Here is a 20,978-nt window from a genome sequence, read left to right as displayed (position 1 = left end):
GGTGGTGGTAATTTCCTCTGCTGAAAAACTTTACAGACATGCGGATTTCATTTCCCAGCAGAGTTAACTCCCCAGTATGGATTATTATTATTATTATTATTATTATTATTTTTGTGTGACATTGTACCTTTATGATTGGATGCTGCTTCAAAGTTATCAACCTGCAGTGCCAATGACTGTGAATCTGCACTTCTGGGCCTTCTGGCCATTTTACTGCCATGCAACATGTCTCTTCAAGAAGACTACAGTTACCTTTTTTTTTTTTTTTTTTTTACCTGTCTTATACCAACATCAATCTCTGGATGTATCTGTACTTAAGTGCCAGTCCGTTTTAAAAGAAAGCTTAAATATGATATAAAATAAGCAGCATAAATAAACGTTAGCCTCCTCTTTCAACCATCTGAACGCAGGTTAGTCCCTTATACACACATACAGAAGCACTCGGCACCTTCCTGCACTGCCAAAAGTACCAACACCTGCTTTAATGACTGTGATGTCACTATTTTTCATTGGCCAGGAAACTTACCAAACCAAAAACCCAATAGAGAATCTACAAGGTATTATTATCAAGAAGAAGAAATACCTGAGCCAATAATGGCGGATTGCCTCCATGCTATGCTGGATCGATACAGTAATTCATGCCAAAGGAGCCCCACCAAAGACAAAAAAAAAAGAAAGTGCACTGAATAAATGTTTCCCATACTGCCTCATTCTATATGGGTCATCTTTTGTGTTCGTTTTATACATTTGCTTTTATTAGTTGGAAGCCACAATCATCAATAATAACAACAAAAATAAGTGGCTAAAATACGATACATCTCAGAGCATCATGAACCTATGATGCACAAGTGTCACATTTGGACTGGAATATTTATGCAATTTTCCCATTTTTGAGGTTGACACCCGCATACGCGCTTTACAAGAACACTGCCAATACATCAGACACAGAAGGAAACAGCAGCTCATAGTGCAGAGGATTCAGTTTATTGAAGTCAAAGTTTAACAACTTAGGTTTACAATCTGTATTTTCATTAATATATATATATGTATATATATATTTATTTATATTTATATATATTTATGTACTTTCATATATATGAAATCAAAAAAGGCTACTTTAGGAAGAATAAATGTCATTTTTCTTTCTTTTTAATATCTTTAGTCAGTTGAATGTACAGAATAACAGTAAGCTAATATTATCCTTGAAAAAGAGCAATATGTTCCTTTTTTTTTTTCAATGTCGCAGTGCAACTTACATCTTACACACCTGTGCAATGTACCATGAGGTGTACACCCCTGAAAGAACACACAGTGGAATCTCCCTTTTCAGCCTGTTTCTGCAGGTCTACACACACTCACACACACACACACGCACAAAACAAAAATAAATACATTAAAAGAATCCGGGAGGGGTAACACAGTCAGTGTGTACAACCAAACGCTCTCAAAACTCCTTCATCTACAGTACGTCTACAGTTTGAGCTGGAGAGAGACGACTTCGTACCACAAATAGAAGAGCGTGGAACTGTGTGCGTGCGTGTGCGTGTGTGTGCGCGCGAGCAACACTGGTGTGGTGAGAGACCTTTGCTGTCAAAGAGAGGATTTTGGGAGGCACAGGGAAAGTGCTTGCATCGTTAAGTTTCTTTGTGGCACTCTTGAAATTAACCGTTGGAAAACACGAGCTGCGGATGCGTTGGATATTTCACTTCAGTGTTACGTGACGAAAAATAATCCACTCAAGATCGACAGAAAAAAAAAAAAAAAAAAAAAAAAAAAAACGAAGATCAGGACAACACGGTAGTTAGTGCTGGATGCTACACATTGTTCAGAGTCTTGGACACTAGGGGGCACCATTGAGTCCTTGGCCTGATGTTGCAGATGAAGCGATTGGTACAGACCATTCCAATGTGGTAGTCCGTCACCAGTCAGCATCAGCCACTTCCTCACAGGGATTCATAGGTAACTGCACTAAACTCTCTAGAGACAGAAACCTAAAAACGTTTTTTGAAGTGTCTCGTAAAAGTAGTAGCACCCCATGAACCTTCCTATGCTGTGTTTGACATTACAGTCAATAACAATATACATTTAAAGCATTTCACCAGGATTTTGTGGAATAGTTCAACTCACGTGTATAGCCTAAAGTTAAAAGTGACCTATTGTGAGTTATGATAAGTTTATGGGCTACACAAAGCATTTAGATAATGAGATTTTAGTCTGCTCTGTTCTCTAGATTTTGAGCTGTTCTATGGCATCTTGTCACTTTAAATCCAAATAAGCCAAAATCAGAATTTACACTTGCACTTAAAAATGGTTGCAAACAGATGCTCAATTATACAAGCGCACCTCTATGAAAGGCAGAAGTGGAGTCTCCTGGACAGACAACATGAATGCGGCAAGTTGTTTTTGAACGGCAAGTCGACAACAAAACTCTTGTGTCTTCCAGCAGCCATTGTACAACGCATACAGCGGTAAAACCAGCGGACTGGGGATGCTGCCACACGTGGCCTTAGCTACCGGGAGGTTACTTTCCAAAAATTGAAAAAGGATTATTGGCACCCCAAAAAAAGGCTGGGTGTTGGGTAGTTTCTTTTTTTTTTTAGAAGCAGCAGAGACCCGAATGGAAGTACAAAAATTCACATTACGCAAAATGGGAATTTCGCATAATAGATCCCCTTCAAGCAAAAACGTTGCCTGGTACGAAAATATATTACAAATAAAATTTCGCTCTGGCAACCCTAAAAAAAAAAATAAAAATCCTATCTGTTTTCAGAGGTTTATTAGGGAAAAGGAACAAACAAAAATGCCTGATAAAAACTAAGAAACACAGCAGAGGTCAGAAATAAAGTGCAGGAGAAGTTAAAAGCTGGGTTAGTTTTTAACTCGCGTAGCAGAACAGCAAAGCCACCGAGAGACATGGCCGGCGAAAGAGAGCATTGAAAGAGGAACCAGTGGAGAGACCCGTGGAAAACGACTGAGGAAGAACTCCAGATATTCACAGCTCAGGTGAGAGAATTTGTTGACAGGACAGATATTGGTCACCCACTGAACAACTCTGGACTTGTATGGAAGAGTGGAGAAGAAAAAGGCTGTTATAGAACAAAATGAATTAAAATCAAAGCTTGATAATATGTCCTTGTCAGACACTGTGTGTGGTACAAAAATAACACCTCACCTTACATACGGTGGTGGTGGCAGCATCAAGTCCAGCTGGAGAGGTATTTTAGAAACTGTTATTTGACTGCTGATCTCAGCAGCGTTAGTTTGGTCTATTTTCAGAGAATATAAAACATATTTATCTCAAGACCCAGAAGAGTTCTGGCCAACAGACCTCCTGGTGAAACTGCGGCAAATATGAGACTTATGAGGAACGAACACAAAAGCATGCCGTGTTTTTCAGATTTTATTAGTAAAAAAAAAAAAAAAGAATGGAAATTATATTCAACTGTTTCTTTTAAGCGACAGACGGATTAAAAATAGAACAGGGTCACAATCTTTGGGGGACCCTACAGACTCTTCTTTTCTTTTATTAAATGTGTTTTTTCCATTGTACTTTATGTCAAATTCATAGGGAAAAATGAGGCGAATTGTATTAATATTTGGGTTTTGTTTATGGCTCCATAACATAAAGTTATGGAGCTTTGTATTTAAGGTGGGAATAACATGGGGTCACTGCTCAGCAGATGAATGAAACCTACCATGCATCGATTCATACCTGCCTGTTTATAGGACCCACCTATAATACCTATGAATGGATTAGTGTATTTGCATTAGTAGAAGAGCTTATTTGTGGTGGCTGTGGCACCAAAACGGGCTCCACATTCTTTTAATATACGGCCCTGGGTCTGTTACATAAAATCCTAATTAAACACAGCAAAGTTTGAGGGATTTATGAGGCAAATTCAGAGTATGTTTATGGGGTGTGAATACTTCCAGAAGACACTGCAGATGAACCAAAACAACAACAAACTGAAACCTTCCGCTGGAATGCAAAATTCAACATCTGCATTACGAAAGAGCTGAGCAGCAAAAAGAAATATCACCTTCGGATGTACAGTGTGTGTCTTTAAATTGTATGCACTGAAGGAAAGCTTTCAAAAATATACGTTATAAAAAAAATTAAAAAAAACACGTCATTTTTGCATGTATCATGCGCTACAAGACTAATAAATAAAAAAAGGAAGAAAAATAATCCACAGTATTTTTTTTACCCTGTCCCACTCTAACCAGTCCCGGGCCTTTCCTCATGCGACGCATCGCAGAGAAATGGACCAGCTGTGAGCCGAGCCGGTACGACCGCCGATGAGCGCCCTGTGTGAAGAGGAGGTGGAGGGCAGGGGGGGCACTGCAAAAAACCTTGGCATAGATTACATCTTACTTTACATTATATCTATGACACAAAAACGTAAATAGATTTATATAGTCTCCTCTAGGCTTAAATATATCTGTAGACTGTACACGAATCGTTAGCAAATGAGACGGCAAACGCTTTTTACCTGATATCTGAACAGCGATGGGAAGGAGGCCGATGAGACGGAGACCCTGTGATGCAGCCGACGGGACACAGAGATACAGAAAGTGCATTCTTTGTAGTGAGTGACTTCTTTGAAAAGAGAACTCCTTTGCTCTTGCATTGAGTGGGAAAAACAAAAGAACAACCAAAAGGTAAAAAAACAAACAAACAAACAAAAAAAAAAACAACCCAGTCGTCTTGCACCCACACTAATAGAAACACCGTCTCTCTCCGCTACCTCTAGAAGCGTATCACAGTGGTAGTGGAACTCAAACATTTACATCAGTATTCACATTTACACAAGTTTTTTTGAGAACTACTCGATAGGGGGGGAGAGGAGAAGGAGGAGAACAAAAATAAATAAATAAATAAATAAAAAATCAGAGGGTGCAAAAAAACAGAATTGCATTTGAACAGAGGAGCCTCCTTCTGCAAGGACGTCTGAACACTTCACAGTTTAAAGGAGCGTGCTTTGTGGCCGGCACAGTTGTTGCTTGATGCTTAATTTCATGGGTTCCCAGAGAAACAGCTTTAAGAAAAAAAATTTAAATAAATACAGAAACGACGCCGCGGCCTTGACACCGAAGCTCCTGTTCTCACAATTTCCCGCGAGGGATCAGCCTGAAATAACAGCCATTTCTCTGTAAATCAACGAGATATGCAATGAGAAGTAAAGAAAACAACTTTTAGAGAAAGGGGGAGAACTGGTGGCTCTGGGTGCAAAGTTCATCAGTAGAAAAGTACAGTGCTGTGGTGAAAAGGTTTCTCGTCTGTATTGCTGCTACATAGCCTCCCCCCTGGCCTCTAACATTGACAACAAAAACAAACAAACAAAAAAAACACAAAGAAACAAACATGGGCTCAAAGTCTCCCTTTTTTTTTTGTTTTACTGTTTTGCTCGACAAGCGTGTGGACTTTAGGTGAGTTTCATAGACAAAGGAAGATTAATGCTTTCTGTTCAGGCATGCAATAGGCACCCTGTGTGGGGGGAGGGTCCTCGTGATTATCAAAAGTTCATCCACGCACCTCTCAGACTGTTTCCCCCCCCCTTCTGTGATATTTACACATCTTACAAAGTCTGTCCCCGTGTTTGTGTGTGAGTGCGTGCTCGGAGTCGTGACGGGGCAACGGGAGGCTCTCCGGGCCCCAGAGTTGGGGTTTCGCGCGTCGGCCGCCCCGTGCCGCACACCTCACACGTGCGTCTCGATGAAGGAGTGCGTGTGGGTCATGAGGGGCGCGCCCATCGGGGAGAGGTCGTCCTGGTCGTTGGTGCCGGGGCTGAGCTGGCAGATTTCGGCGTAGAGCTCGCTGTGCCACTGCTTCCACTCTCTGAAGGTCTGGGAGCAGAGAGTGGGGTCCTCCAGAAGGGCGCAGATCACTTCCAGCTCAGACTCTTTGGCCTGCGGGACCAAAGAGACACCAACAAGATGGAACACGTCTTAAAACAATAATAAAACAATTTGAAGCTTTTTAGATGAAATCATTAAATCAGATTAAACAGATTTATCATTCGACTTGTGCCTTAGGTGGGACCTGATAGTGGGCAAAGCTCACTTTAGGAACAAGCCCAGACTTAACACTTTGTACTTGGGTGCTTAAATATTGTCAACAGCAGTTGCATTTCCATTGACCATATAATTGGAATTATGAAGACAAATCTGCTTAATGGAAGAACAGCAATTTTGAGAAATTGTAAATCTTTTGATGTAAAATGTTTTTGTGCTACGATGAGGTGATGCTTTTTGGCTGTATTGAAAGTAGTGTATTCCGCAAAACTGACACGGAAACATTTTTTCACATCCTGCAAGTCGTACGATCGACAACCAGATGTTACTAGTGGCGGGAAAGAGGACTGGAAGCGGTGTGAGGATGACGGCTACGACCTGATTTTATTCGCGTGTGAGTTTAATTTCTCATTTAATGTAAACATAGCAATTGTAAATTTGTGTCTTTTCAGCATTAGCCGATTATCGACACACATTCGTAACGGAAGCGCAGCTAACGACTTCCAACAGCATATAATTCCCAAGTCATATTATCACAATTCCTGTTAACATTTTTGCTTGTTTTTGGCTCTAGTGGCTTTTATTTGAAAGTGTTATGACAGGAAAGTAGGATAATGACAGAGAGGGAAGACATGCAGCAAAAGTAAGCAGCCCGGGAATCGAACCTGCGACATCCGCATCGAGGACTAAGGCCTCCTTATGTGGGTTGTGCTTAACCCCTGCGCCACCACAACGGCCAAAGACTTTTAATGTAAAAGCCTGGTGAGTCGCTGGCGGACTGCCCAAACACCCCTACTACTAGCTTAGCACGTTTAAACCTGCATTTAAATGTTGTACATTGTTATTATGCTGTATTTGTCTAAATTGAGGCTTTTGTCTTTTTTTCATTTGTAAATCAAGGAAGAAAAAGCAAATCAACATCAAGAATCAAACATATTGGAGATTGGTTATACTGACGTCAAAATTACCGTCATCAGCATCTGTCTTTAATAAAACGTCATCAGTGGATCCTTCTAGAACAGGGGTGGGCAATCCTGGTCCTGGAGGTCCGGTGTCCTGCAACTCTTAGACGTCTCCCTGATCCAACACACATGAATCCAACAGCTGAATCTCCTCCTACATGCAGTCCGGTTCTCCAGAGTTCTGCTAATGACCTCATCATTTGACTCAGCTGTGTTGAAGTAGAGATACATCTAAAAGTTGCAGGAGAACCGGCCCTCCAGGACCAGGATTGCCCACCCCTGTTCTAGAATAATGAGGCGTGACGGTACCTTCAGAGTGCTGCGGAGGGCTCGGACCCGGTGCAGCCGGTCGTTGAGCAGGGGGTCCCTGACTCTCTGGGTGAAACAGCGTCGCAGCTCCTGTTTGCTGCAGGGCCTGGGGTCTCCCAGAGCGTTCACGTTGGCTTGCTCCAGGGCCCGGTAGAGCTGCTCCAGCCCGTCCAGAGGCTCAGGGTCGCGTCCGTCTGAAATCCGTCGTTCCCTTCCCTCCGACACTCTCCTTTCTCTGCTGTCCATTCTGAAATCCCGCAGGTCTGGAAAACCCAGAGGGCAGGAAGTGAGATTAGTGAGCTTCAGACCGGTACGAAATGCTATCGACAGTTTCCATGCAACGTCACTGTCTTCAGGAAGCGACCCACTTCGTCGTGACAGACGTCAAAACAACGTACGTGTTGTTTCAGCTGAATAAACACACAAGGATGTAAACTAAACTTATTTTTACTGTAAACCATTGGCTGAGGAAAGAAGACTTCAATGGAGAGCAGCCATCGATCGTAAGGACATTTTGTACAAGTAGGCCTGTCACGATAGCAAATTTTGCTGAACGATTAATTGTCTCAAAAAACTATTGCGATAGACGATAGTATTGTTTGAAAACCTTTTTACACTGATTTAAAGGAAATGACATAATAATGCATGCGATTTCCTGCCAAAGATAGAAGCACTTTATTTTAAAAAGAACACCCAACACTGGAACTGATAAACAAAATAAACAAAACAACCAAAAATAAAAATAAAATTGATTCTCAGTCTCCATTAACAAAAATGTACTTGAATAAAAACGAAATAACATAAAGCCAAAGTGTAAATAAATACTGCATTCAACCAAAAGAGTGCAGATTATGAAGTCTGTTTACCATATTGCCCTTCAGTAATCATTAGATTTAAATAGAGAAGATGGGCACATCGACTACCTGATGCAATAATTCACACTACCCCTTAGTTCACACCTACATTTTCCCCTTATGACAATCTTAGAACTTTGATCATACTAAGATTGTCTCTTGTGATCATCCTGTAGTGTGTTACAGTAGATCGTTGTGGCCCCTCCGATCTAAATCAGGGGTTTTCCCCGCTGGGATCGTTAAAGCAGCCTGTTGAATGTGACAGGTAGCCAATCAGAAAGCGCAGATTCTCCTGCTTTCTGAGGGGAAATTACCGAGGAGAATCCCAAACAGCTGACACGGCGCAACCCGAAGTCCAGCGGACATTGGAGATGATATGTGGAAACAACATTAATGTTTATAAAACATTTGGTGCAAAGAATATAGAAATGACGAGGGGAGGAGTTGGAGCGAAATCGCTACGTTGATGAACCCGGTAACTTTTCAGCTGTTCTTCGTTAACGTGACATAAATCGGTCCTAATGATTTTCATTCAGTCAGGACGTTACGCTGACACTAGAGCCACATGCGTTGCAGGTAGATTGTAGTAAAGCATTGATTAATGCCTGGTTTTAAAATTAGTTAGCTGGACTTGTAGCCATTATGTTGTGCCCACTGTTGGACATCACACGGCACATCGAACCCGATGGAACCGTTATACCTAGGATTTCTGTCGGCTAATGTGTGATCTCAGATTTTGAAACTGGGCCGACAATCGACCGACAGCACTAAGATTGTGTAGTGTGCGCTAAGGAAATGAGGAAGGGAGGGTCAGTGGAGAGCACTGGAGTTGAGCCTTTTTTCATTTAGCGTCATCAACAGAAAGAGAAAAAGGCTGGAAGAGACGATAACGGCGATAATTAAAATGACGTAGATAGTTTTAATTTATCGTACGATTAATCGATTTCTTGTTTATCGCGACAGGCCTATGTACAAGGTAAGAAAATTAATGTTCCGGTTCTTCACAAGTAAGAGTTTTAAGACACAGTCAAATATTACAGTGGCCTGTAAATACACAGTTTAGAAAAATGTCATTTTCTTTAACATGTTTACATTTTCTAGAGGCGTATAAGTTGATGATGTAAATCCTTCCACTTTTGTCACATGTATGATTCAATGTGAACCAAAATGGAAGAGGCGAGTTCGTCGTCTTACCCTCCTCTGCCTCCAGCATGTCTGCAGCTGAGCCCTCTGCCTCCTCATCCTCGCTCCTTTCCTCCATATGAGCCGCACTGTGCAGAAATTTCCCCAGGATTGGATCTCTGTTCCTGGGTAGACTCTGGCTCCGCTGCTTGTGGGAGCGTCGGTGCGTGTGGCTGTGTGTGTACGGCCCCCGCTCCAGCGGGAAGGGCCCGTCCCGCTCCCTGTCCCTCTCCGCCGCATGGTGTCTCCGTACGGGTAGCGTCGCTTGCCGGCGCCTCTCCGGGGACATTCCCTGCCTGCCCAGCCCTCCGTAGTACCCCATCTCTCCGGCCATTCCCCCCATCAGGCCGCCGTAGTCGCTCTCCCCCGGCGCCGTCTGCAGGAAGTGCAGCCCCGCGCTGGTCAGCGGGGTCTCGATGAGGTCCTGCCAGGAGCGGCGCTCGCGGTGGGACGAGCGGCAGCTGGACGAGTGGGTGCTGGTGCTGCCCGTGCCCGTCCCCATGCCCATGCCGTCTCCGCGCTGGTCCTCGGCCGAGGAGTGAGAGTGCGTGGACTCGCTCGAGAAATGCCGACCGTGCTTGGACTCCGGGAAAGGGCTGGAGGAATTCACCTGGAGAGGGAGAGGGGAGGTGGAAGAGACCATCTGTGGAGGAATCGGGGAGGTGGAGGCGCTTTTGGGGAGAGGGGATGGAGTGGAGCGGAGGAGACTCATGGAGCTCAACGAGCGGGGCAACTGGTCGTAACTGTGGAGGAGGTTGGCCTGAGTGGGGATCAGGTGTGACGGAGCGAGCGGGGGGGGGAGGAAAATGTTACCAAGCGGGTGTGTGTGGTGTGTGAGCACGGACATACAAAGACAGCAGAGCAGAGCAAGACGGATGAGGTGGGCGAGGACGGAGAGAAGAAAAGGCAGAAATACAGCAAAATAAGAGAGCAAAAAAAAGCTATGAAATGATAGAGGTGTAAGTAAACACACACACACACACACAAAAATGTTTTTACATGACTGCTGAATGGTTTTAGTTTGAGTAATCATGGTGCAGCCATGACAAAGTGGAGAAGATACCCAGAAGGAATGATCTGTCAGAACGGTACTGTGAGCGGCGAGTTAGGTTCGGAGAACGATTGGAAACTGAATTTGTAGGTGAGAAAAAAAAACTAATACTAAAGAAATTATAGGTGTGATAAAACACCAGTTAAAAATGCATCAAAATAAGACCAGTGGTGTTGGAATTAGTGAGTGCTAACATACATATTTAAAGCTAACATACCTATTTACTGTATGCTTATATATAAGAAATGTTTACTGTAAACATTTACTGTTTACATACAGTAGATGTACTGTATGTAAACTTTTGATTTTGAAGAAAGTAATGCAAAAATTATGTAAAGAAAAAAAAAAGTAGTTTTTTTTTTCTGGCATAATAGTGGTTGTTTAGTCTGACTTAATATCACACAGTGAGGAAGAGAGGCTGTGTCTCTTCATATGGTGTGTGTAAACATCTGACTTCACCTGTTTACAAACATGAATGAAGCTTTGCAGAATTCAGCTTGTGGATGAAATGCGAACACAGCTTGAATTTGGATCGTTGCTTTTTGCTTTGTAGACAGAAACGTCACCCGCAACACTGACACACAACACAGGCGGCCTTTACTCGTCTATATTCATGACAGCCGGCATGTAAAACATCATGAGCCTCCGCTGACGAGGAGCGAAGATGTCAAGGGCAGCGCGACCTACTGCCACCTAGAGGTCAGGCAGGGTAAACATTCTGGCAGCGTGACTATCATCTTGGCTGCTTAAAGAACCAGATAGTCTCCCACTCTGATGTTTTATTAATGCTGAGAGCTCTGCTGTGTGCAGCTCTGAAAACTGTGGGGCTTTTAAGGATGAAATATTCCATCAGAATGAAACGCTGCGGTGAGAATGTCGAGTGGGCCTGAATGAGAGGCTGCGTTACTCACAGATGGCGTGCGGTGGTAAGTATCGCAGAGGGACGAGGGCCCCTCCTGTTTGAGTGTCATCGATCCGTCAACCTCGTCTTGATCGCTCTCGCTCCAGTAGTCTGATGTGAGGACAAACACAAACGGCACACAGGCAGGTGAATTCACAAGCAGGAAGGAAAGGAGCAACTTTTTTTTTTTTCAATAGACGCACCTTCATCGGGGCGTGGCACCTTGTCGTCAGGTGTGTAGCCAATAGCAGCTAAGCCCAGCCGGTTCATCCACCTGCAAGAAGCAGGCAGACTTAGAGCGGATGTAAAGGCAGGAATAAGAAAGAAAGGAGAGAAGAAGAAGAAGAAGAGAAAATGAAGAATGGGTGGCTATGGAGCAATCAGAGGGAATGAATTTGATAATAGACATAGATCATTTGTAATCATTTCAGAAAGGGAAAAGTAAAACCAGGAAGGAAAGGTCCAAGTTTCTCTAAGCCATGGACACCAATTTGTCTTCACTCCATGTCCCATCATGCCCCTGTGTCCCTCCACAGACACCTGAGAGTAAGGTTGAGTCTGTCGCAGCAAGCTTTTAATGAATTAATTGAGATATAAATTAGCATGACCTCCATCATTTCCATTCTGATGATTAAATCTGAAACCACTTCATACCTGGCCTTGAGCGTGTGTGTAGATTTTATTTCTGCTTTATTTATTGTTTGGAAATTTAAAGCATCTTCCAGTTCCAGTGTGGAGTGTTCTTTACAAAATTAAAGTTTGCTAGTCACAGACAGAGTGCATTGTTATGCCATTACTGTTATATTACTTGAAAATGGTCTCAAAACAACAATATGATCGTTTATCGCGATAATTACTGGGCCAATTTATCGTCCAAAAACACTTGTGATTTGGACAGGCCTGAGTAAGGTCGCAAAAAATGTGAAAGTATTCACACTCCTGAATTTCTTTTCTGATTTCACCACTTTACAACAAGCCAAAGCCTGAATTGTGCAGGCGCTAAAATAAACGGAAGAACAGTTTAGTTCAATATTATCCAATATCTCAATAATCTCATCCAAATCCAAATTTATACCTTTGCATAAATATTACACTCTCAAAGTTATTCAACAGAACTCTTTATTGGAGCAGAAATATTGGAAAATATTGGCTGGTAAACGTGATTACAACTCCCAGGAGCCTCATTAGTTGCATCATGGGTACTTTAAAGAGAAGACCTCAATGTTCCTTTGCCTATTAGAAATGTTGTAGTTTTGTCAAGAGACATTTCTGAAATGTTTAAAACACAGACGTCTGCCTTAAGCAGAGTAGAAAATGATCACAAACTAAACAGCAAACACTAGATTTCTTTGGCATTGGGAACGTGGAGTGTGTGACGGGCGAGACGGATTCAGTCCAACGTCAGAGAGTTCATGATGCCTGTGAGGAAACTTTAGTTTTGAGTGTCACTGGACTGTCAAACAGATCTGATCCCAAGCCAATCTGAAGATCCTGCTGCGTTTGGTATTAGAAAAGGTCTTGGAGGATACTCAAGTAGACGTCAGTCACCCGACAAAAACTCTGCCGAAAATATCTGGTGGGATTTCAATACAAGATTTCACAAATCCGCTGTAAAAAGTTGGTAGTTTGGCTCTGCGTCAGTTTTTTGAGTTTCCTGTGTTGTGGAAACAAAAGCTCTTTTTCTGGTTTTAGAAAATTAGCACAATATCCTGATGCCTGACCTGCTTGGCTCCTCAAAATCCCCTACAACCCCTAAACGGGTCCTGACTTCTTCCCAGGGAACATGAAACTGTTTTTCAAATTCACCAAACCTCGTCTGCTTCAGCTCCACAAAACAGCGTCTATATCTAGTTTTAGTTCTGTAAGTACTAAAAGAAATTTTTAAAAAGCTGTGATGACATTCAAACAACTTTTATTTCTAACAGAGACATCCGTGTTCTCGCACAGAAAACTTGTGAAAGTGCCTGCAACTACACTGGCACACACGAACCAACAAAATGCTGCACAGAAGTCAAATATAGCCGCTTAATTACGATCCTCCAATTATCTCCACATGTTATTCAGGGGAGGTGTAGATAATTAGAGCTCTTCAGATGGCACTCCTGCAAATATCATTACAATCTCCCTCTCAGATGCACACATGTGACTCACACACACATACACACACACACGCAGTCACATGTGTTTCCAGCTCTAACGTTTATCAACAGAAGACCAGGATCATGTCTTATTCATGCGCAGTGTGGCGTTGGTGGGCCGCTGCCCTGTGTAAACTTGTTTTACTCGGCTAAAATATTCATAAACATGACACGTGGCATCCCTGATCTCTGACTGCTGTTCACGTCAACACACACACACACACGCAAAGATGAAGCTCACCTGTTCATCTCCTCGAGACAATCTGTGGCGAAGAAGAAGCTCTTGATTTTGGGGTGACAGGCTTTGAAGGCGCTGCAGTCAGCCAGAGAGAAGGAGTCTGATTAGCTTTTTGTTTTGTTTTTTCTTCTTCTTCTTCTCCTTCTTCCCCCAACCCTTGTTTTTTTTCCAGCATGCATGGCGCGTTTGTGTGCGTTCACGTTGTGTGGGTGAGAGCAAATGTGCTTGATTAGTAATTCTGGCGACATGTGAGGGGGAGACTCACAATTTCCGCCTGCACTCTATGGCTCGGTCTATTCTGAACTCGGGGAGGCTGATGAAGCCCTCAGCCTTCTCATCCTGCAGGCGGAGACAGATGGAGAGCGGCGGTACATCATCCACACAGAGAACAAAATGTCAGGCACACTGATATACCAATTTTACAGAGGATACGATCGGTGAGGTGGAGAGTGCATGAAAACAAGATCTGCTGTTTACGTTGGCAGGGATGGTTTACGAAGACACACTTAGCATAAAAAAAAAAAAGCCAAGCTGTGATTTTCTTAAATGGGCTACATTTAGTGTACTTGGAAATTAAAACTGATAATATCGTCATTCGAATCTTCGTTATCACTTAGGGCAAGACAAATGTTACATAAAAGTGATGTTTTTTACTTATGAAAAGGAATCTTGCATAAAACAATGTTCTTGCAAAGTTTCAGAAGTTTTAAAAGTAACCTATTATGTATGCTTCTTTTTCAACAGGTTAGGATAGGTCTATACAAAACATGTTTGATATATTTTAGATGTAGTCAGTTTTGCCTATTTTTATCTCCTTTCAGAAGTTGCTGTTTTATGGGGCGTCTTGTCACTTTAAGTCCAAATAAGCTGCCGCTTGCCCCGCCCCCAAAGCGCAACGTTTCCACTCGCACGTAAAAATGGCTGCAAACAGATTCGCAACTATACGGCCATACATCTTTGAAAAGCCAAAGTAGAGCCTGCTGCGCAACCAACAAGTATGCAGCAAGTGTTTTCTAAATGGTAGGTCAGCAAGTAATTACCTGCGTTTTCCAGCGGCCATTGTACAGCGCATGCAGAGGTAAAACCAGCTGACTGGAGCTACACTTGGGTTGCTAGGTAACGGTGCAATGCCCGCTGATTTTGACTGGTAACGGCTGGGTGTTTTGGGGTTTTTTTAAGCACTCAGGCTGTTTTCAGAAGCAGCTAAGACCCAAATGGGACCATAATAGCATGCAGAATGTGATTTTTTTTTTAAATACATGTAACCATCTTTGTTATTAGAAATCTGCAATCCATGAAGTAAATATCATTAATCATTGTGTAAACATGAAATAATGGACCGTGTAAAGGTCTGTAAAAAGCCTGAAGCTATACTCCTTATTTAGTCAACAAATTTAGAAAGAAAGTAACTTTAAGTCAAATAAAACTTTATTCAGTGAGGGGAAAATAAAAATCACTCCAACATTGAGAAATGTTTGTTTTTCTCAAAATAATGCTTGTCACAACTGTTGATGCCAATTCTATAAACACATTGTACAACCAGCTTCTGGACACAAAGAGTTGCTTCATCTTCAGGAAGGCTCCAGATGGTTGGATCACACAGAGGAATGAACCTCTGGTCGCTGTATTTGTTTATTTCTCCTTAGCTCACTAGCAGTGCTCTTCCACTCACCAGGGTTCCTACAGGATTTAGGACTACGGACTCCGATGGCAGAGGAAAAAGAGCTGAGTCTGGGTCTATGTTAACTTGGTCACATTTTTGGGGGGGAGTCTTTATTAGCTTGCTGTTAGAGACCACCAGCTCTTATTGAAAATCTCCTGGTATTTCAAAGAGTTCACGAGGTTCCCGGGATTTATGGAAGAGAAAGCTTTTCAAAGTATCCATTCTTTGTTTCACACTTGAGCCGCCTGGAGAGTAATTCTTGACGACCAGCTCAGTCGTAATCTAATCTGACTAAAGTTAAAGACCCGATAAGAAAAATAAGCTTCATTTTTATGATTCTGATGTAAAAGCAGAAGTTTTCCTGCCTACCAGCCGGTATGAAATTGGCTTGTAAAGGATGGCGCTCTTATTCTTTTCACCTCTTTTGCCTCCATACGTTTGTGCACCGTGGCAAGAGAAATACGGGCCCTCCGCCCAGTATAGTCACTTCATATTCATAACCTGCCGGAACAGCAAATCTTGTGTTGCCAAACCAAAGTGTCTAAACACGGTCATCAACTTAGAAACCAAAGATAAAAACAAAAAACATGATCTTCTTTTTCTTAATGCCGTGATGGTACTCAAGTTGAACCCTAAATATCTCTCAAATTTCCAGTGATGTTATCATGACCCAATAAAAGATGGAGTTATCTTTAGGCGTTTTACACTCCTTTTATCAGCAGTACCAACAGAGAAGCAGGCTGACCCATAAAAACAATCGGATCCCGTTTACATCTCACGAGCAATATGAAAAGATAAAAAAAAAACCAAGCAAACAAAAAACGTGTTCAACGTTATCATGGCTTAAAAATGTATCAGAAAGGAGAGAAGCTAAACAACTATTGACACAAATAGCTTACGTTTTGGTTGGTGTACCAGTAAAGGCAAGATTCTTTGAGGATGAACCAGTACTTCCTCCATTTTTGGGTGAAATAGCCTTTAGCGTCCTTCTTCTTCCACAGCCAGCCCTCGCAGTCGCCGTGGCCCAAATCCTTACAGGAGATTCTCCTTCGACTGGCACTGGTGAGGGAACCTGGGTCAGGAGGCAAAAAGAAAAACGTGTCAGCCGCAGAAGTGGCTCCGCAGCCCACATTGTAACCCCGTATTATATTCGGAGCACATTACACCCGAGACAGTGACAAATGGAGACTGGCCAAAAAAAAAAAGAAAAAAAAAAAGGTAAATCATTAATTACTGGGAGTCAAATAAAGGACAAAATGGGAGCAAGAATACAGGCAGGCTTTTGTGTCACTTATGTGTGAGTTTGTCTTTCATCTATTTTCATCCAGTAAAGTACATCAGGACTTTCCAAATATGTATATCTATATATATGTCAGAGCTGATGGCCTTTTAATATTATTTCAAGCCTTGTCATTCGGTGACTCATCGCTGAGAAACAGTTTCAGATGAAACATTTGTTCAACTCTCAGGCAGAATTCACAAAAACAAAAACAAAAAATGCTTCGCTGTATGTTATTACAAATTACTAAACACAGGACGAATAAAGGAAGAAACAATGACATACTTACCTTTACTTCTCTTTTTGGTTTTTGTTCTTAAAGACGTGTAATGGAAAGACTAAAACGAGGAGGGAGAAAGGTGTTAGCAAAGTTCGTGCTTAATGATAATGGACAAAGGCAAAGATTTAGAGCAGCCCATTTACTCTCCATTTTAAGCTTGCTCTTTTCCATTTGTGTTTTGATTTAAAAGGCTTACTTATTTATTTAATATTTTTTACATTTTATTAAACATGCTACTTTTGTGGTAGCTAGCCACGTTAGCTGGAATCTCATGTAAAAGCATCAGGAACAGTTTTAGCCCACCTGTAAAACCCTTTTACTCTAACCGTAGCTTTTTACATATTAATACATCCTTAATAAAAACAGATTGAAAGCAGTAAGGAAAATGTAATAGTACCAAAATATGTTAAAGCTAACTGTCGGAGTGGAGGTTTTGTGCTATGCTAACTATATTTTCTCGGTGTTTTTAAGTTTCCATTTTGGTTTAACTGGCTCCTTTTTTTTCCAAACCTCCATCTGTTTTCTGCCAAAAGACAATCTTCTAATTAAAAACTTTCAAGCGTAAAAATATATAAATATTTTTTTGCTTAAAGTTGTACCAAACTTTGCACAAGCTACCTGTTTTTATGGTCACTGGGCTTGTTGTTGATGTTTTGTTTCTCTGCTGGATTAGAAGCATAATTAGCTGAGCTAACGGCTCGACGTAGCATTTTCAGAAGTGAGTGGCGCCGCCATATTGGGAGGGTAAACTTGTCTGAACTGCTGTATGACTGAAAAGGAGAAATAAATATTCTAACGGAATGAAATTGCTGCACAATTCTTCTATGTAGATGTTTAGCTAGCGCGTTTAGCAAATTAAACATCTTGATAATAAAACAATGCACTTTGAAGGAAAACAATCATTTGGAATTTAAACAGACCAACAGGCAAATTGTTACAGATTGCTTTTGATTTTAACTTATGGAGGCCATTTGATTATTAACCTATTCTGTATTATATTTCTTTGCCAAAAAAAATTAATGTAAATATTTAGCATTTATTATGGTCAATATAATATAGTGCATAAACACAAGGTTACTAAGCAAACTGACAATAATCAGTGACCAATAAAATTATTTTGACCCTTTATTATTATATGTATGCACACATATGAGTGCAACCATTTATTATTATATGGTTGTATCTGTATTTAGTTGCTCTTTATATTCTCCAGTTTGGCTTCAGCTTTATTTAATAAATAAGAATATGGTTAAATTTGGTGCAAATGAGATTTTATCACTCAAATTCTAAAACTGAGATACAAATATATCTCAGAAAGGGATATAAATTGCTTTCTTAAAAGGTAAGCATGACTCTGATTTCTTTGAGAAATTTCACAGTTGCCTGCTTGACAAACAGACGTTAAAGTGAGTAGAAAAACACAGACTACACATAATATCTGTAACATTTTAATTAAGAGAAATGACTGTGGAAATGTAAAATCCCAGCAAAACAATTTTTTATGCCTATCCAAGATATTTCAAATACCTTTACGGAATAAGTAAGACTTATTATCGGATATCTACCTTCTAAAAACAAATAAACAGTTAAAATCTGAGTTTTATGATGTATTATTTTAACTTTATTTCATTCTAATTTGTGCGAGAATGAAAAAAAAAAAAAAAAAAACGAAACGGTTCCTGATTTCTGTTTAAATTGGACCAAACTGAGTCACGGCGCTTTGGAGGAAAGGTTTGGGCTGCCGGCTAAAGCAGCTCCTGAGTCACGACAGCCTAAATATGGAAATCTATTTACCTCGATTGATTGCTCTGTTTGATTTCATCATTACAGTCCTTACAGTCCTCATTTATTCTTAGAAATGCCCTCTGTTCATGCACGGCTGGGGGTGCGGCTATTATTTCTACAAAACTGGTCTTTGTGCAACAGCCGATGCGGCTGCTGTGGAGATTGTCGATGCGAGTGAAGCCTGTGATGCTTTAGCAAAATGAGGGAAATCGAAATGAGAACGTACTTGTGAAGAAAAAAAACAAAAACGCTATTTTGTTCTTTTTGGACTGAGGTACGAGACAAAAACAAAAAAAAAAACAAGCGGCATCAGCTCCTCCTACCTTCCTCATGGAGGCGGCTCCTGAGCTTCCTGTACCAGAGTACCTGCAGGAGGATTGATAGGATTCGATTTGACCACAAATAGCTTGTGACCGAACACTTCATCGATTGTAGGCATGTGGGGGAACTCACCGGTCGGTCGTGTCTGCTCGCAGCGTGTCTGCACCCCGCTGGAAGATGGAGAAGGAAAGGGGACCCATTAGAAAACTGGAAGCAACATTAGTGCACATCTTCACCTTCCCACATGAATGATGTTTCATGCTGCATCACATCCGTCGGTAACACAAACTGAACACTGTGCAAGAAATCCGTAAAATTTACAGTATTTTACCGTAAATTAGAGACGTTTTTGTTTACAGTGTCAATTTTTTTTCTATTTGTTCCGTTTTCTTTCTTAAAAAGTTAAACATATAAAAAGAGTGAACATGAATGCTCTGATTTCTGACGATGTCCTGAGCTTCATATTTTGACGATCGTATTGCATTTCTATTCAAATGTTGAAGTGTGTTTAAGAAATATTTCTGTGCCTCAGTGGAAAAATGGGGGAGGGGGAACAGAGATTTTTTTCATACTGTTACATTAGCCAATATTTAATTGAAGCTGAAGTGAGTCTTACAAATTCACATCCACTTTGTTGCCAAAAGTATTTGCAGTTTTAAAGTCCCTCCACTGGCTCCCTGTAGCTCAGGGAATAAACTTAGAAAAATATTGTTGTTAGTTTATAAATCGCTGAATGGTTTGGCACCATAACACATTAAAGATCTGCTATTGTTGCATCAACCCTCCAGACCTCTCAGGTCTTCTGGTTCTGGTTCTGCTCTGCATCCCCAGAACCAGAACCAAATGAGGAGAAGCAGCATTCAGCTTCTATGCACCACAAATCTGGAACAAACTTCCAGAAAACTGTAAAACAGCTGAAACACTGACTTCCTTTAAACCTAAAGACCCTGCTGTTACGACTAGTTTTTGATTAATAATAAGTGGAACATTGATCAATATATCTGATGTGAATTTGATTGTTCTTGATGACGGCATGTGACAAAATGTAATGTTTGTTGCTTGTTTCATAACTGGTGTCTGTCTTAAGTATTTATCACACTCAATTGCCGTGTTTCTGCTGATGATGATAAATTTGATTTCAGACAAAACATCAGAAAAATAAAACTGTCATATTTTCATTAAAGTTTTTAATTGGCTCTAGTGGTCTTTATTTGAAAGTAGTTCGACAGGAAACAGGGTAATGAGAGAGAGGGAAGACATGCAGCAAATGTCGCCAGGCCGGGAATCGAGCCTGTGACCATCACCACAAGGACTAAGGCCTCAATACGTGGGTCGTGCTTTGCCCCTGCACTACCACAGCACCCCAAAACTTTCATATTTTCTAGTGTAAATGCAATGCCCTACTACCCAATATACATACTCAAATACATGCAAATACAGTCAGACTGTCAGTCTGAAAAGGAGTAAGACGAAGTCTGACTTACGTAATGGCGCTTCTTTTCTATCCTATAGTTCAATAATCTATAATCCTCTTCCCCGTATTCCTTCTAAATCAAAAATAGTTCCTGAACCAGATGAAAATAATACATTCACAGACGTTGCTGACGTGTGTCATACAAATAAACTTGACTTTAAACTCACTCTCCTTAATTTGTAGGGTTTAATATGATGCTAACAAACCCTTTGTGGTTAGTATTCGTTCTCTCTTTCTTCCCTTCTGCACATTGTACAGACATAAAAACATATTTAAGTTGCCTGCCAGTCTTGACAAGTCAAAACAAAAACAAAAGTCAAACTCATCCAAGATCGACATACGACCAATACCGGAGTTGAGCTCTACGACTCTTCGATACTCTGTCGTCTCCACATTGGAAAACGACGACGACGAAAGGAAACAATAATGCTGATGGGAAATGTTTTGGCCTAAATAAAAGATTATATACAAAACCATTCTGAATGAAATGACAATGATTCATTCGCTATTTTTTCACCGTTTGGAT

The 20,978-nt window shown here is 41.2% G+C and overlaps 1 protein-coding gene across 2 annotated transcripts in view; it reads right to left on the bottom strand.

Moving 5' to 3' along the window:
• Window positions 1-2,583: 2,583 nt before the first annotated feature.
• Window positions 2,584-20,978, bottom strand: part of si:ch211-26b3.4 (connector enhancer of kinase suppressor of ras 2) — a 76,954-nt gene continuing 58,559 nt past the window's right edge. For both annotated transcript variants that reach the window (XM_044127548.1, XM_044127549.1), the window contains 11 exons: window positions 19,111-19,148; window positions 18,981-19,023; window positions 16,882-16,930; window positions 16,213-16,385; window positions 13,916-13,989; window positions 13,654-13,725; window positions 11,478-11,548; window positions 11,285-11,385; window positions 9,335-9,932; window positions 7,287-7,549; window positions 2,584-5,910 (listed from right to left, as the gene is read on the bottom strand). In XM_044127548.1, the coding sequence (XP_043983483.1) occupies window positions 5,701-5,910; window positions 7,287-7,549; window positions 9,335-9,932; window positions 11,285-11,385; window positions 11,478-11,548; window positions 13,654-13,725; window positions 13,916-13,989; window positions 16,213-16,385; window positions 16,882-16,930; window positions 18,981-19,023; window positions 19,111-19,148 (1,692 nt within the window). In that variant the 3' untranslated portion in view covers window positions 2,584-5,700. The remainder of the gene's footprint in view (window positions 5,911-7,286; window positions 7,550-9,334; window positions 9,933-11,284; window positions 11,386-11,477; window positions 11,549-13,653; window positions 13,726-13,915; window positions 13,990-16,212; window positions 16,386-16,881; window positions 16,931-18,980; window positions 19,024-19,110; window positions 19,149-20,978) is intronic.

The sequence above is a fragment of the Gambusia affinis genome, linkage group LG09, assembly GCF_019740435.1.
Source record: "Gambusia affinis linkage group LG09, SWU_Gaff_1.0, whole genome shotgun sequence".
Taxonomy (NCBI): domain Eukaryota; kingdom Metazoa; phylum Chordata; class Actinopteri; order Cyprinodontiformes; family Poeciliidae; genus Gambusia; species Gambusia affinis.
Note: the sequence above shows the minus strand (reverse complement) of the source record. Positions and strands in the feature narration are given on the sequence as shown.